The 16,717-nt window shown below is 44.5% G+C and overlaps 1 protein-coding gene across 4 annotated transcripts in view; it reads left to right on the forward strand.

The window, feature by feature from the left end:
• LOC105248674 (neurogenic protein mastermind) overlaps nt 1–16,717 on the forward strand; it is a 143,437-nt gene that overhangs the window by 66,042 nt on the left and 60,678 nt on the right. For 2 of the 4 annotated variants that reach the window (XM_020026705.2, XM_011253594.2), the window contains one exon: nt 2,654–2,711. The exons of 1 other annotated variant lie outside the window; for it this stretch is intronic. In XM_020026705.2, coding sequence (XP_019882264.2) covers nt 2,661–2,711 — 51 coding nt within the window. In that variant the 5' untranslated portion in view covers nt 2,654–2,660. Of the gene's footprint in view, nt 1–2,653; nt 2,712–9,267; nt 13,228–16,717 lie in introns of those variants that run through there. One more of the 4 variants, XM_011253595.2, reaches the window with a different exon arrangement.

Genomic DNA, 16,717 nt, shown 5'->3' on the forward strand with positions numbered 1-16,717 from the left:
TTTATTACGTCTGTTCCACATTTTCCGCCGCTCTCCTTGTCTCGCTTCGTGACATCGCTCCCTCGCAGCCTTTTTTTTTTTTTGCAGTCACCGGCCTCTCCCCCTCCCCTCGTTCCCCTTTCTCTTCTATCTCCGCAACGTCCGTCGCGTCTCTTTTTCGCCTCTCTCCCCCTTTCTCTCCTTGTTTCCCTCTCGCTCTCTCTCGCTCTCTCCTTCTCTCTCTTTTACCTCTCCTTTTTCTCTCTCCGGCTCCACACCTCTTCGCTTAATAATACACACCAGCGAGAGCCACCCGCTACTACAACGATACACCGGCGGCACCGACAGTATGGCACACCACTTTATTGATCTTCTTTCCCCGCTTTCACAGGTTTCAACCCGAATTTTCTGCCGCTTTATGCAAGCATCGTACGCCCCGCTCGTTTACGCGCCCCTGCACCGGATTCATCCCTTCGCCGATAAATCGAACCGGCCTCCCGGCCATCCGAGATCTCGCCGCTGTCGTAGCGGGATATCCCCGCGGCGTTTCGATTCCGCGCTATTCGGCATAATTCGATTTCGAATCGCTCGCGGTAACCAGTCGCTTTTCGACGGATCTAGTTCCCCGCGAATTTCGAGTCCATCGCAAATACCGGTCGGTTTGAGTTCCCGCTTGTTACGCGTTTCAACGTTTCCATCAACTTTTGTCTCACCCCGTCGGGAGAGAGAATGTATTTTATCGTCCAAATGACTATTCATGGGAGTATTTTCCGTTTCGGGTCGTTAACGGTCTTTGCATATAAAGGGTCGAGTTATGCCCCGCGCTCTTGTTTAGAAAAGAGAAGCGAGTTGTAAAAACGATTTATCGTACTCTCAAGAGGATGGAAGGAGAAGGAATGCTCGGCGAGGGGATCGGGGAGGAGAAAAGTACGTCACATGGTACGCGCGTCCTATAACGCGACGAGGAAAGACCCAAGATAGCGAGATGTAATCGCAGTCTGGTTTCTGGGATCACGGGTGGCGTTCGCTGGCCGTCAAGGGTAAACACTGTTGCTTGTCTCCGAACGCCTCTTATCCTCCTCAGTCTCCTCTGGAGCGCGCCTCGCCCCCTGCCTCCTCCCCGGCTTCTCCTCCTCCTTCTCCTCCGCCTCTTCGTCTTCCTTCGTCTTCTTAACAGCTCCCTACTTTTAACCACTCGAGGCAATGATTCACAGTCGCGCTCTCCAGCTCGGGTCCAAACTGTAACAACTGGTGGAACTTATTCGAGGGAATACATTCTTATATTTGATATATATATATCATAAAGGAGTTTGTCTCGAGCCAATCTTAAATTGGTATTATTTGAAAATTGATAATCAGCTGAGATTAAATTTTCCTTTAGATCGAGAGTTGAAGAAAACCTGAATTTTTTCTCAATTACAAAATGAATAACACTTTTTCGAGCTTACACATGTATGGAGAGAATGATCTCTCATTAAAGAAATCCAATGACATTAGTAAGTCATCACGTTTGTCGATTGTCACATTATCACTATAAATTTAAGGATGTTTTGTATGTACAATCCCAGCAAAAAGTAGCTGAAAATCAATATTCACGAATATCCACTTTTGGTGTATTTTGAGTATTTTGAGAAATTGTGTGGAATATTACAATTTGATCTTAACAGTGTAGAGATGTATTTTTTAATATTTATTGCGTTTTTACTGAAATATTCCTAATTTTGTTAATCGAAATGATTAATTTTTGGCAGAAAATTTCGCCTTGTGACAGATACATGGCTAACTTCATTGAATGATATTTAATATCTTTTTAATCAATTAGTACTTGTATAATATTATTTGACCAAATATTTCCTCTCTAAACTTTTGCAAATTTTAAACAAATTCTGAATATTATTTCCATGTGTTTTTGTCATTTGAATCGACGTAGTTATACGTTTGCCATAAGAACACATGTTAATTAATTAATAAAAATTGTACTGAAGATTCTAAACATATGTAAGGACATTCTGTACAATTTTCATTAAATTCTCAATATTTTGAAAATAGATACAAAACATCCTTAACGCATTATATTACGAAAGTAATGAGCTATTATTTTGAAAGACGTTAACTGATAACTCGGCAAATCTTCCCAATAAAAATCGTAAAAAGTCATTACCAGCAGTTGCTAGTCCGATGTAAAAAGTCATATAAATGCATTATCGTGAATGATAATGCGCTCCGAGATAATAAGTATACAGGAGACAATGACGAGCGAAATTCATTTCATGTTTTATTATTGTTGTGACATACCAGGAAAACGATGGTTAGATTTTTTTCTCGTGACACGCGTATGTTGGACTTGCATATCGTCGACAATATAATCTGTCATACACATGTTGCAATATTTCATATCTATTGATACTAATTCGCTTCTTAAAATTTGATATTTAAAAAAATTTTTTTAAATTTTTAAATTTCTCCAACTGCTGGATAAAGCAAAGATAAATATTTCATCATGCGCTCTGATATTAAAATTAAGAAATTTATAAAAAGTACGCTTAATCAATTTGGAGAAATTCATACATGTCAGAGAGCTTCTGAGAAATTCATATATATAAAGTTTATATTTATGTAGATGTATATTCTCAGATTATAACTTTAAAATAACTGTCTTTATTTTTTGTTTCAGGTAAGTCATGTATGGATCGTCATGCACGATACCCTTTCATCGGTCTGCGATCTGCCACGTAAGTTAACAAGAACAAAATAAAATTAATTCACGCGTAATTTTATAAAGTTACCTCCGATTGCTTTGGAATCTTCTCGGTATATCGCTTACCGAGAACGGAACTGGTTAGTTGATGACGACTGCGTGATCCGGTTACGTAGAATCATGTCGATAGCAGAAGACTCTAGCGTTGCAGTGATATAAACAGTTGGTCGTTCATATACGCTCGTATAAGTGTCTAAATGAAAACAAGTAGGTAGAATGGATGTCATTCCTAAGCAGCGGCTCTCATTAGCATTTGTCCCCTGAGTGCGATTAGCCTGGTAACATATTAATTTCCAATGCTAAGTGTAGGTAATTAAGTCGAATTAAATTCGTATTGCGACAAAGTATGTTGAATCAATTAAAAAACAACTTTTGCATCATGATTCTCATATATATAGAGTGTCAGGATAATCTCTCGTCTTTTTTTATCGAGTACCTTTCGAGTTATGAGGCTTGAAATAATTTCTTAATTTTTACATGAATCATAAAATATTTAGTAAAATATTCATTTTTTAATTATCTTACCTTAATACTTTTATGTACAAAATAATGAGAGAAATTGGTGTAAAGAGAACATATAATTGCTCCGAAAAAAAAATGTAATTGTTAATTGCAAATTACATATATTTTCTCGATCGAAAATAACTCATGTATTCGATGAAAAAATACTTTATTATAATGTTTCGAAAAGCTCTCGAGGTAAGCGATAAGAGCTTTTTTTGACAAAAGATTGCCCTGACACCTTGTATATGTATATTGCAATCGTGCTTTCGATACTTCTTTATATGTAATAATCGAGACATTTATTATTTTTACTCCCGAGTACACGTACCAATCATCGGGCGTGCTCTTTTAGATGAAAAACGAATACATCATAATTAAAATTTTGTTCCGTATTTTTTATTTCGCTTTTCTTGGCTTTTTTATTATTATTTCGCTCATTATAAATTGTATCTTCATGATTTAAAAGTTTATAAAAGTTATGCATATATATATCTTAATGGGCGAGAGACAGAGAGACTTGACTTGGCGACGCACGAAGACGCTTCTTTTATTTCCAACTCGTTTCCTAATGGCCTTCTTTCTCGCGCTCCGTCTTTCTCTGATCACCGACGCGACTCTTTGTTTGCCGGAGGAATTCGCTGACGGCAGGTTTCGCTGGAATCGCGCGATTACGACGCGCACGCCTCGAGATAAATCAGAGAGCAGTGCTTACGACGAGAGAGGTAGCGAGATGAGGCAGAAACAGAGCGAACGCATTCGTGCCATTCGATCTTATTCATTTGCAATTTTTCCTCTCATCCACTCGCATAAATATCCGCATGCGGATATTCTTCATCGAATATAAATAAAATAAATTTTCAAAATATAGAGGAGAGAGGGCTATCCTATTTTTCAGTTCGACAAGATGGGAAAAGTCGATTGTATCTTTATAAATAGTTAACGATTTTTTTTCGTCTCGAATGATACGGTTATTTATAGACGAACACGTGTCGTATAAGGCATATATGGGTAAACCGTTGGTAATAAATATAGATCGCTCGCCCGAGAGTCGATATTTTAAAGATGGTAGATGATAAAAGATCGCATCTTTTGCAGACATGTAATGTGTTGCACGCGCGCTCGCTGACACTCTCGGATGTGCGCGTTACAATATGTCGTGCGCAATATGTGACGTTATGCATGCAAAATTGGAATTGTTTCCTGTGATTAAATTACATGAGGCGCGGTAACGACTTAACCCGTAGTTTCTTAAACGTCACGTAACGATACTCACGTTGCGGAAATGTCGCGCGATTCTCTTCGTATAACATAAACAATATTCGAGATAATCAATTCGACAGAGTCTTTATTTATTTATATATCAAATGAATCGTAAAATAAATACACAATTTCATCGAGTTGGAAAGGCATCGAATTACTTACCTAATTTTAGACATTTTATTTAACACGTTAATACATGAGATGAAAATAAATTAAATCATGATTACATATTATATTGAATATCCAATAATACACGTGAAAAATAACAATTCTGTTAATTCCACCAGCGGCGATATTATTTCTTTGTATTTTTATTCGGTACTGAATTTTTAATATTGAATAGATTACTTTAGCTACATTTTATCTGATCTCATCCTGACATTTTCGCGGGAAAGCAGTCAAAATTTTGTCATATGACTAAATCGCGGTTGGATATTTTCGGAGTTGTTAAAGAAATGTCGTTAGTGATATCAGATCGAAGAATTATCAAGCGCAAACGTCGTTGCTCCTTTCGTCCGTTTCTGAGGATGAACAGATGGTAAGCTTTGTGAAAGAAGACGCAAGATAACTTCTTCCATCGTCATCGTTTTCCTTCAGAATCTTTATCAGTTTCTTTCTCTTTCGTACGCGAGGAACACAGCATCCTCGATGTACTTTTAGTCACCATTAAATATATAATCGTTTTTTTTTTAATTCTACGATAATCTATACAACCCTAGACATGTTTTTTCTCGAGCGCTTTTCAAAAATTCTATTCATTATTGAAATTATATTCCATTTTTTTATTTATCTAATGTTTAGAAAATGTTTGATTCATCGCTTTATTATTTAAATGTATTTTGTGATTTTTGTCAAATTATCGTCCATTGAATCAAGATTGCATTCACAATGCAGAGTAAATTGAATGAGAGAAATTTGACAAGAGAGAGGGAGAGGGAAAAGATGCGGGTGGATTTCATAGATCAAGGAGATGGCATCGATCTCGCAATCAAACCATCGCCTCTTTTTTCGTGCAAGTAAAATGGAAACACGGCGAAAAATGTCCCACATGCGTAAAAATACAGGAGAAAGGATTCTCTGTTCGCTCGTTATTCTCGAGCCGAGTCTCGTTGATTCGGAAAAAGGATAGCTCTTTGATTCAAAAAACATGTTCGATGGAGCGTAAGCTGGCCGGAAGTAACGCGAAGCTTGCGTTCGCTATGAAAATTACATTTGTATCCCGCGGACGTTTTTATCCCGTCGACGACCGAGGCAAAAATTCGAGCCGAATTTTTGATAACGCGCTGACAGATTTCGAAGAGAGAGCTCTCTACCGTTGGACAGGAAGGAACGTGATCTAATCAAGTTTTTGACGTTTCCATTGACTTTCTGTACACAGACAAATATACCGCCGCCGCTGCAACAGAGATGGATGTAGTAGATTAAATTACATTACAAAAGAGAGAGAGAGAGAGGGAGCGGGAATTTTTTTCCTGCACTTTTTCTCTAATCCGACTAATCAAGAATTATTCCCGAACAGCTGATCGATCTCGTAATCGATTCGTCGCTCGATACGAGCATTATTTTTCCCGACACTGGCCTTTTATACGCTTCTACGATCCTTAACGAAGAAATGTCTTTCCGCTTGCTACATTATTTTCGGCTTCCCGAGCCTGGCATACGCATTTGCTTATCTTTATTGTAGCCGCGAATCGGGTCGTATTTTTACAGTTGGCCTTCAGCCGTTCGCGGCTCGTATATCTGTAACGTAAACATCGATAGCCGGAGCCGCGCAGCGTCGTCATAAATGTTTACAATCGACCTTCGATCGTATAACGCGGCTCGTTTACTCGGCGGCTGTCGTCCGGCACGTACCGCTGTTGCGCGAAATACTTAGGAAGAAACTCAGCCGACGTCAGAGTGTTGTAGCAACGTAGGAGATAATCGCGGTTTCGTCTCGGTGCTCCGAGTCGCAGATTCCTCCTCGAGAAAGAAACTCGCGCGCGCGCGCGTTACCTCGAGATTCAACGAAAGCCGATGCGATGTCGACTCGTTATCTCGGGAGATCATCTTACGTTACGGAGGTTACATTACGTCGCTGTTCTCTATTTTTTCGCGAACGCTACGACACGATTTTCGGTTCCTTCGTGCGGACGAAAAACGAGAGGATGAGGATGATGTATTGCCATGTGAAATATTATATTTTTAGACCGATAGATGTAAACTACATAAAATTATACGTAATTCCGAGAAAAATTGTGTGGGAAATTTTGAGGAATTTTATCGAATATAAATCCTACAGATTTAATCCGAGAAAATAAAAAAAGAGAAATGGAAGCAAAGACTGACTGGGCGAGTTAAACGAGAAAGAGAATGGTCAACGACGTGTAGGTGGCATCGCTTACCGCGAGAGATCGGCCTTTATGGCGCCGCGTAAGACTTTTAATTAAAAGCCTCAACGTCCTCCGCTGTCCGCGTGGTATTATCGTCACGTTCCTGCGGGACGTTTGCATGCCATCCAGCAATTTTACTTCTCATTTACGGAGTACGCCACGGCAACTCGCAATCGCGAGTAATATCCGCATCGCAATTTGCTCGCCCCCCGTCATTCGGCGCCTCGCGTCCTGCGGTACACCTCGTCGCTTAATTATCTATTGACAAATAATCGCCTTTCTATCGGTTACATTAGCATAAAGCGGCCGCGCGCGCAGCCAAAGTAATCGCGGTTAATCACGCGCGTTTTGTTGCGCAATCGCAAGTTTATCTCGAATGTGATATCTCTCCGACCATCGTATATACTTGTTCGATCTCTCGTTTCTCCGTGCGTCGTCTCTCCTCCATCGTGACGCGAGAGCCGCTGAGGCTAATTCGCGATGCGTCGTCGCGTAGGATGAGCGCCACTGGGACGGATTTGTAGTAAGTGTAAGCAGAGCGGTACAGATGCGTCGTCCTCGGCGCGCCCGCTTCCGCGCGATCCCCCGCTCGAATCCCGACGTACTGCGAAGCCGCGCGATGACGCAACGGCCGAGTGGAGGAGGCTTGTTGGAAGTATATACGGGCGACGTGTCGCGCGAGCGCGCCTGTGTAAAGGCTCCGGCGCGGTCAGCTGCGCGGGAGGCAGGCCTTTAAGTCGCGACAGCGACCGTGTCGCTTTCCGCGTCTTTTCTTTTCTTTTTTTTTCTTTTTCCCAACTGTGCCATGGAGTTTTCTCTCGAGAAATTTCATTAATATCGAACGAGCATCTATTTTTAGATTCTTTCGAAATAACCGCGATTTTTCCAAATTTTGTCCAAATGATTATTCCTTTGATAAACAATAAATGTTACTACACTGAGAAAAAATCTGATTGTATTAATTAGAATTCTGGTAGATTCAACCAGTCGCTTTCCGCGTCTTTTCTTTTCTTTTTTTTTTTTTTTCTTTTTCTTTTTCCCAACTGTGCCATGGAGCTTTCTCTCGAGAAATTTCATTAATATCGAGCGAGCATCTATTTTTAGATTCTTTCGAAATAACCGCGATTTTTCCAAATTTTGTCCAAATTATTATTCCTTTGACAAACAATAAATAAATTTTACTACACTGAGAAAAAAATCTGGTTGCATTAATTAGAATTCTGGTAGATTCAACCAGTATGTCTGTTGGAAACTGGACGAACCAGAATTCTTGTAGGAATTACCAGATGAATCTGATTAATTTCTTCCTGTTAAATTTGCCAAATTTTCTGGTTAATAATACTAAACTCGCCAGCAAGTCGTCTAAAATTTTTTCTATCTAATCTCAAAAATCTGTTTAATATTCTGAATTTCAACAAGATTATTGGATAAATTCAATTATTGAATAAATTATTTTAAATTCAGTTTGTTAGAAATTAAACTGATAAACAGTGATGCAAGAAGAGGATGCAGCACAAACACACACTCAGAGAGCTAGCGTCCTCTTTCTGGCACTGCTCGAGAAAACAAATATACTTTAAATTTAATGTTAATACTAGTTCTTTATATACATTTTATGGCAAATATTGAATACGAGTCAAGTTAAGAAACAAGCAAAGAAATTAATATAACAAGAAATTTTATAGATCCAACCAGAAAATACTAACCAAATCCTTATAGTAAAATCTATTATTAAATCTATTATTTCTAGTTATAAAAAATCAAATCTTATCATGATAACACTAGAAATTCTTGTTTGATTTAACCAAAATGTCAATCATATACGTCTTGTTGGTACAATCAAACGATTTTTCTCAGTGTATAAAAAGTCTAAAGGATGTAACCATTTTTTTTTTATTTTTACTCGATGCCTCGGTCGTCCCTAGTTTATTAAAGAACAAGCTTCTCTTCGAAATCGACGAGGAAATTATCGCGCCTAAGCGAGATATTAAGGGCAACTTAAGTGATTAAAACATCGTTCCTAGTACACCGACTGTTTCGCAGCGTGTACTATCGGAGCGATATACACCGGTCGTACGCAGTTACGGTACACCCACGGTAGTTGAAGCGAGGAGGAGAGACAGAGGAGGAGGGAGGGGAGTCTATAAGGTTCGTTCTAGAAGTCGTAGTGTCGGGTGACATCGGACAGACAGCCGGCGGCCTCGGCTGCGGATCGGAACGAGGCGCGGCGCGGAGTCTCCGTGTCCAAGTGCCTCGAATCGGTCTCTGAGAGAGGACGAGCCGAGTCGAGCCCGACCGAACGTAGCCGACGACGCGTCTCGCGTGCCTCCCCCCCCGCCCCGCGCTCGAGAGTAGCCCTGGGCCTCCCGGCGCGACGGTCGGTCGCGACGCACGTAGTCAGTGGCTGACGACTTCTCGGGGCGTCAGGTTCTCCGTATCAGGGGGGGTCCGTTGTCGCTCCGCGTCTCCTGCTCTCGCCACGTGCGTAGCGCGTACGAGACGAGCTACGCGCGTAACCGGCCGAATGCGAGGGAGGGATCCCCGATCGAGGCGCGTAACGCGAGATGTAAATTTCGTGGCTCGACAATTTTCGACGACCTCCCGCGTAGATCCGTAGACCCCTCGTCCGGCAAATGCAATCACGTGGAAGAGATAGCGAAATTTGCGTAAGCGAGGATATTCGATGAGAATCATCGTCGTGGACGATCCGTATCCTCTCGAGATAACGCGTGATATTCGGTGAATGGATTGTCGCGACGAAACTCGAGCGAAGGTTACCGGCGTCTCGCGTTTCCGGTAGAATCTGACAGTTCTCGAATCCGAAGCGCGAGGTAACGTATATCGATAAAAAGACCTCTGACGAGGTGCGTCATATTTTTTTTTTTTAACACTCGAGAGAATGTGAAGGATAGCGGAGTATTCGACGCGACAAGATTCGCGAACGTGGCGATGTTAGAATGTTGAAAAATTGTCGCAATAACTCGACCATGTACTTATCGCTGGAACTTTCGTTAGCAACTCTTATCGACGCTACAAGAATAACCTGACTGTGCAACGTAAATATTATAAATGCACGGATTTCTCTATCGGGCGAATCGACTTGGAATTATCATGCCGGCGCGTCGTGGCCATCGCAGCGTTGTTGACAGTTTTCTCACATGACAGGCTTGGATGACACGCGCGAGAAACTACGGAACGTAAAGCCAGAAATAATGAAAGTGAAATTTTAAAACAAGAGGGGTGATGCGCCAATCTCGAGATAATCTCGAAAAGAGAAATATCCAACCAGAGAACGAGCAAGAAGACCGGAGTCTTTTCGAATCCGGAGAAAAGCCGAAAAACGTAGCGAGCGAGTAACTAGAAACGAAGATACGACAAGATTGACTGAAAAAAAGGGAGAAAGAGAGAGAAAAAGAGAGAGAGAGGGAGAGAGAGTGAGAGACGGGAAGAAAGAGTAACGGCGAATCGCGCGGTGGAAGAAAACGGAAACGCGCGCGGAGAGAGGGGGAGGGGAGGGAGATATAGAGATTTCTGGGCACGCGCACTCCACCTGCTAGCGTGTAGTGGCACGCGCCATACTCACCGCCTCCTCCCTGCCACCCCCGTCGTCACTCACGCTACCGCCGCCGCCCGCACCCCTCTCCCTCCCTCTCTCTCTCTCTCTCCCTTGCCTCGCCCACCCCGTTCCGCTCTCCCGTTTCTCTCTCTCGCGCGCGCCCTCCTGGCCCTACCGCCGTGTTCGTCGCCGCTCTCCTCCCCCCTCTCCCGCGGGAATCCCCTCCCGTGTTCCTCTTTCACGCGTGCCGCGGCCACCAAGAGGCCGGGACGCGCGAGAGTCAATCGCTCGCGGTCTTCGACAGGGCGAGCACCCAAGGTCCTTGCACTCCTCTCTTCCCTCGTCAGTGCGCTTCGGTTTGCGAACGTTGGCCAAGTTGCTCTCTCGAACTAACATCGGCGAAGGGAGCTTCTTCCCCTTTTCTCGCGGCGGCCTCGCACGTGTATCGTCCCCGCCGAGATAGAGAGTCGAGAGAAAGAGGAAAGAGAGACCCAAGGACGGCAAGATTAGGAGCCGTAGAGGACGTTAGCCCGACTTTCTCGCCCCGGCACAAAGTGCCGTGATTCGCGAGTGGACGGAGTGCACGAGTGCTCCTCGACGGATTATTATAGACTGCCGATCCCCCGTCGAGTGCTCGCGTTTCGTGAGGAAGCGTAGCTCCTGTATTCCGCTCGCTCGTTGGGCGTCGAGGGGCCGAGACGCCGCACGACGACAGTCGTCAACCGATGTTTGCGTATGAAAGAATCCGGTCGCCTACCTCCGTCTCATCCTCCTTCTGCTGTGCGTCTGCTGCGAGGGGGGAGACGCGCGCGATCTCTGTACTGTAAACCGAGCGAGCAAAGGGGCAACGGTGAGAAGGACGACGACGACGACGACGACGACGAGGACGACAGCGACGAGGAGAGCCGTATGAACGAAGAGCGCGAGGAAAACACGAACGGGACAACAGACACGTTGGGGCGACGACGGAAGGCGGGAAAGAAGAAGGCGCGCGAGAAGAAGGCAGGAAACGGAAAAGAGCGGGGCCCGCGATAGAGGGGGAAGCGACGCGTGCTTAAACGCGTCGTTCCTTCCATCGCGAGACGAAAATAGTCTCGCGAGACTAAGGTAGGCGCGAACACCGACGAACGAACGAAACATCGACGAAGGAGGGGAGGGCGAACAAGAATGCGAGGCCGATATAACAGTCCGTCGCGTTTCGCGCTGTGCGACGAACGGTGATTGGAATCGACGACGATTCTCTCGGTGATTAAGTGAGAGAGAAAGAGAGAGAGAGAGAGAGAGAAAATTTACCAAGACGGATACGAAGCGTCAGCATTTTCCGGTTTCGTGGCGATACCGTGGCGACTTTCCCCTCCGCCGGGGCAACGTTGACGTTGACGTGCGATCAGCTGTTCGCCGGAGCGCGCGAGAAGCCCACGCGTGACGTCGCGCGAGAACCGAGAATCCGCGTCGCGTATTCCGCGTCGTCGTTCGGAAAACCACCTGTTGACGATTTACGAGGGAAAATCGAAGCGCGCGGCCGCGCTTCGTCGCGATTTCCTTCGTCCTGCGCTCGTCCGTTCCCACGCTCGCTCGTACACCGAGAGGATCACGTTATCGAGGGATCGTTTTCTGGAACGAAAGCGCGTCGCGATACGAGGGTGATAACGCGAGCGTCGATAGGGAACCGCGTCTTCCCGACAGATACGTTGTTACTGGAAGGACGAGAATCGTGCGTGAATTTGTCGGGACTTCTTGCGAAAGGTATCCTTCGAAAACAGTGACAAACGTCGGTTCTTTCTCTTTTGCAGAAAATTTACATTTTTACGAAGAGACTCTTTGTGCGACGAATTGTTTTTCGGAAAATTATTAAGTGAGAGAGACTCGTGTCGCAGAGGCGTCGAGACAATCGCATCGCGTCAAGTGCTCTTCAGAGCCGGGTGTGTTATCGTCGATACGTATCTGTCGTTGTTGGCCAAGTCGCCGGAGAGAACTCGAGTGCAGGGGTCAGGGAATAGCTAGCGATACACAGACCCGCAAGATCGAAAGAAACGTTAGCGTTCTTTCGGTGAGAGAGAAGATCGGTGACTTGGAGCGAAGAAGCGATAAGCGGGGCGACTGAAAGAATTCTCCGAAAGACGCACGCATGGAAGTAACGTCGATAGTGTATATCTACGATGATAGCTAGTCAAATTGTTAGATGGGCATTATATTACGTTTCACGGATCACGATCGATTGACATTGTATACGTTTGGCGAACGAGGTGCGAAAGGCTCGAGTGACATTCAGCGGCAACGAGTGCACGGACTTTAATTAAGTAAAGGCTCTCGGGTGCGGTTTATCGCGCCTTTTCCGCGGTTCCAGAGTGGCGTTTACTTCTCATTCGATGCCATCGAGATAACGGTATAATCGAATCAAACGCGCGAGCGAGACTCGGAGTGTATTGTGCGAGTGTTTGTACGTTTCCCTGGCGAACAAACGTTGACTTCTTAACGTCCACTTGCGATTATTGGGAAACATTTAAGAGGAGATTGAACGTTGCGACAACTCGAAAGAATACGTGTCGTTGTAAACGAGTGAGGGAAAGATGACATTCAAGTTTCGCTGATACCTACGATCAGCAGGAAAAAAAGTGTTTCGACGATCGTCTCGAAGAAAACTCGGAATCTGCTGCGTTGACAGAAAGAAACGCGGGACCTGGAGGGGCATGGTGGGCCCCCCTCAGCCAGGGCCTCAGGCCCGGGTGGCCTCTCTATGAAAAGAAATCTTCCTTCTACCACGTCGTTCGTACCACATTAGACTACCTGGAATGATGGTACGTGTTTGCCTCCGTTTTTTAAACATTGGAATTTATTTTTAGATTGTGTAGAGAATATGAATATCGCCAAGTAAATAAGAAAATATTTAGTTACGAGGGATATCTCTCTCTCTCTCTCTTTCTCTCGAATCAAAGGTTCGCATCGTGCGTATCAGTGTTGATTGCAGCTTAGTGTTTATTTTTGAACGTACAGACGGAACATTTGCGTTTTGATGTTAGGCCAGAGCGAATATTTAGTTATCGCGGTAAGCAAAAAAGGAGACGCGTTGAAGATTCGCGATGTTTCGCGCTCTCGGCTCCGTTTCCCGTCCGTCTTCCTCTTTCGCAGATACAAAGAAACCGGAAACTGCTGACCGTCGTAACTGTATTACGTACCGTACCCGGAGAGAGGCCCCCGCTGTCCGTATTGAAATCGCGCCTTGTGTCTCTCGGAGCATAACACACAGGTGCATCCGTACCGTAAGTTTTCATTGCAACACCGCGCGCGACTCCCCATCCCGTTCCCCTCCCTCCAGCTGAATGGCGAGAGAGAGAGAGAGGAAAAGACGTTTGTTATTTCGACGAGCGTTTTTATTCATCGTCGTAACATGGCCACTTTGAAATTATGCCTCTCGAGCGAGTGTCATGTTTTCGCTTACGCATCATCCTCGATCGCTCTTATTAAGCCTCGTCTATCTGATTCATAATTCGCGAGGAGCGAATAAAATTGAATCGAGTCTGAGAATCGGAGAAAGTTCCGAGATCGATCGTTTCTCGGCGATCGAGAGAGTCGAAGCGAATAAAAATGATTCGCTCTTTCAATCTCGTTCACTCCCCACCCGTCGCTATAAATGCCAGATTTATTTCTGTCGCCTGTATTTTCCGATTTTTATTGTTTCGAGATAATTGAAATTTTTTTGTAAAAAAACCTATTTTACCAAGTATATGGTTCTCCATTGATCAAAATAAAGGCAGCGGGAAAGCGACATCGGCGCGCGTTGAGAAATCGGTAGTCGCGATTTAACGGGATCGGGCGGATGTTTAAACGCGAATTCGATAATAATATTGTACGAGACAAACAAAGCGAGCTCGAGGAGGCCGCGGGTCTTCCTCGTGTAACGAGAGAGAGCTAATTTCGTTCGTCGCCCGGTTAAACTTGACGACGTTGGTTCTCGGCCGAGCACGAGAATCTCTCTCTCTCTTTTTCTCTCTCTCTCTCTCTTTCTTGCTCTCTCTCTCACTCGCGGGAACGCCCCGGGGAGAGCTGCGTGCGTTCACGTAGAGGACAATAGATTGACCGTGCATCTAACGGCATTCTGGCGAACGGTCGGACGACCGATAATAGGGGCATCCCATTGCGCGCGGCTCGCGGACATTCCGCTCCCTCTGTCCCTCCGATGCACCGGTTCCGTTGCACTAATGACCGGTTCGCGATCCGGGGCGTTAGTCGACGGAATCGGCGACGTGCCGTACCGTTCCTCCGCGTCCTCTACGCTATTTTCCACGGCCTTCCGCGACCGCAACCGTCGTCGTCGCTTCCTCGCCCGTTTGTTTCTCGTCGACGGCCTTCGCGACGTTACGGGCGTTCGTGCGATCGTTTGAAAATATTGACGCACGAGTTTAAAGTCGAAACGAAGCGCGCCTGGTCGTGATAACGAAAATTAAAACGAACATCGTTGTAAAATGTTTAATTTTATTTATCGCTATTTAATGTGTTTTAATAATATATATATAATGTTTTATGCGTTGTATAATTACCGCTATAGGTTGCAACTTTGCGAACGCTAATTGAATTCCGAGTAAAGACGCAACGTGAAAATCTCTTTGGCGCATTCCGTTATCTTCCGCGTTTCACCGACGAGTCAAAATTAGTCTAGCGATATTAACGTAACTGTGCTTTCAGTGTTGCTTGCTGAGTTCTAGTTTCATAGCTATTATCTATGTAAAGCTAGCTCTCTTATATATATTTATACAATGGCCAATCTATAACACAATGTTCGCTAAAGAAGAATTTTCACTCGTATTATTTCTCAAATATTAATGATTCAATTTTAGCCAAAATCATGCACTATTAATATTTTACAAAATCAGCATTTATATTTTCTTAAAATTTCTTAAAATTTTAAGAAAATTTTCTTAAAATTTCTTAAAATTTACTAAAACGTATCTTGGACGCGCCAATATCGGAATCGAATTTCAGAATTGAATTTTCGAGTTGGATCGATCGAGAAAAATGGTATCTGGGCGCGCGAATTAGGGGCGAGGGGTTAAATTTGCGGGCGAAATGGCAGGGGACAGTTTCCAGTTTACGCGCATCCCGTTTTCTGGCATGTCATAACAGGGGATTAAGCCTCGCGCGGACGCTCGGCTCATGGCTGCACACTGTCGGAATTATTTATACCACTTGATTACGCGCCGAGCCGAGCCGCGCCGAAGCGACCAGCGGAAACAAACGAGCCGACAGAGACGGAGGCGAGCGAGCGAGCGAGGAGAGGCCTCTTCCTCTCGCGTCACCGTCGTCGCGACCGACGCGTCTCTTGATGCGCGCGGATCTCGCTCCATCGACGATCGATGCCGACGTTGCGAGTGTCATACGTACACGTTCGCTCGTTATCGGCGATGTTAGGAGCGCGATAACGAGAACGACAATTCGCGTTCGACGCGCATAATGACATTGAGGAAAGTCGGTGCGTATCTATCTATCTATCTCTCTCTATCTCTCTCTCTCGCTCGTTCACGCTCTGCTCGACGCGAGTCGTCCTTGGGGTCTTCTTTTAATATCGCAGAAAGCTCGAGCCGCGTATCGATACAAAATCTACGCTGTTGGTTTGATCGAGATTAAAATCGGACCGTTTGTGTTAAAATTTGAAGAAAGATTATGAGGTTCTCAATTAAATTATAATATTGAATATTCGTAGCTGAATTAAATTTCGATGCTTTATTTAATACCGGTCATTATATTTTGAATCGAAGGAAAGACGAATATTCAGGATCGTTACTTTGCGAAGCGGAAACGAAGCGTTGCCAAACAAGCAACGGATCCGGTTAACCGCGATAAATTTATTTTGGCGACGAATGGATGCTTTGGATCCGAAATCGCGTCCGGATATCACCGCGATATTATCGGTATTATTATTATGTCTTCGAGTTTGGTCAGAATCGCCGAGCAAAGTCGCGCTTCTGCTAATTATTTTTCGACTCTGATTATAACGTCCAATCGCGTGCCGCTTCGCGATCGATTTTGGACGGGGTCTGTTTTGCCGATTTACGTCAATCGTCACGGTACGTTGCGACGATTCGTCTTGATTCCACGTGCAACCTCCTCGAAAGAAGCGCGTGTCTTCGAAATTCTCGATTTGGACCACGAAAATACTCACCCGATGACCTTGGATACACTTTAAACGGGAATCCGATGTTTTATTCTCTCTTTCTCTCTCTGCGATTCTGTCGATAGTCTTCTGTGGGTGTCTGTAAAAGATATATTTAGCCTGCGCGTCGAGGATGGTCG

This window comes from Camponotus floridanus, unplaced genomic scaffold (assembly GCF_003227725.1).
Source record: "Camponotus floridanus strain SB8 unplaced genomic scaffold, Cflo_v7.5 scaffold173, whole genome shotgun sequence".
In the NCBI taxonomy this organism is placed as follows: domain Eukaryota; kingdom Metazoa; phylum Arthropoda; class Insecta; order Hymenoptera; family Formicidae; genus Camponotus; species Camponotus floridanus.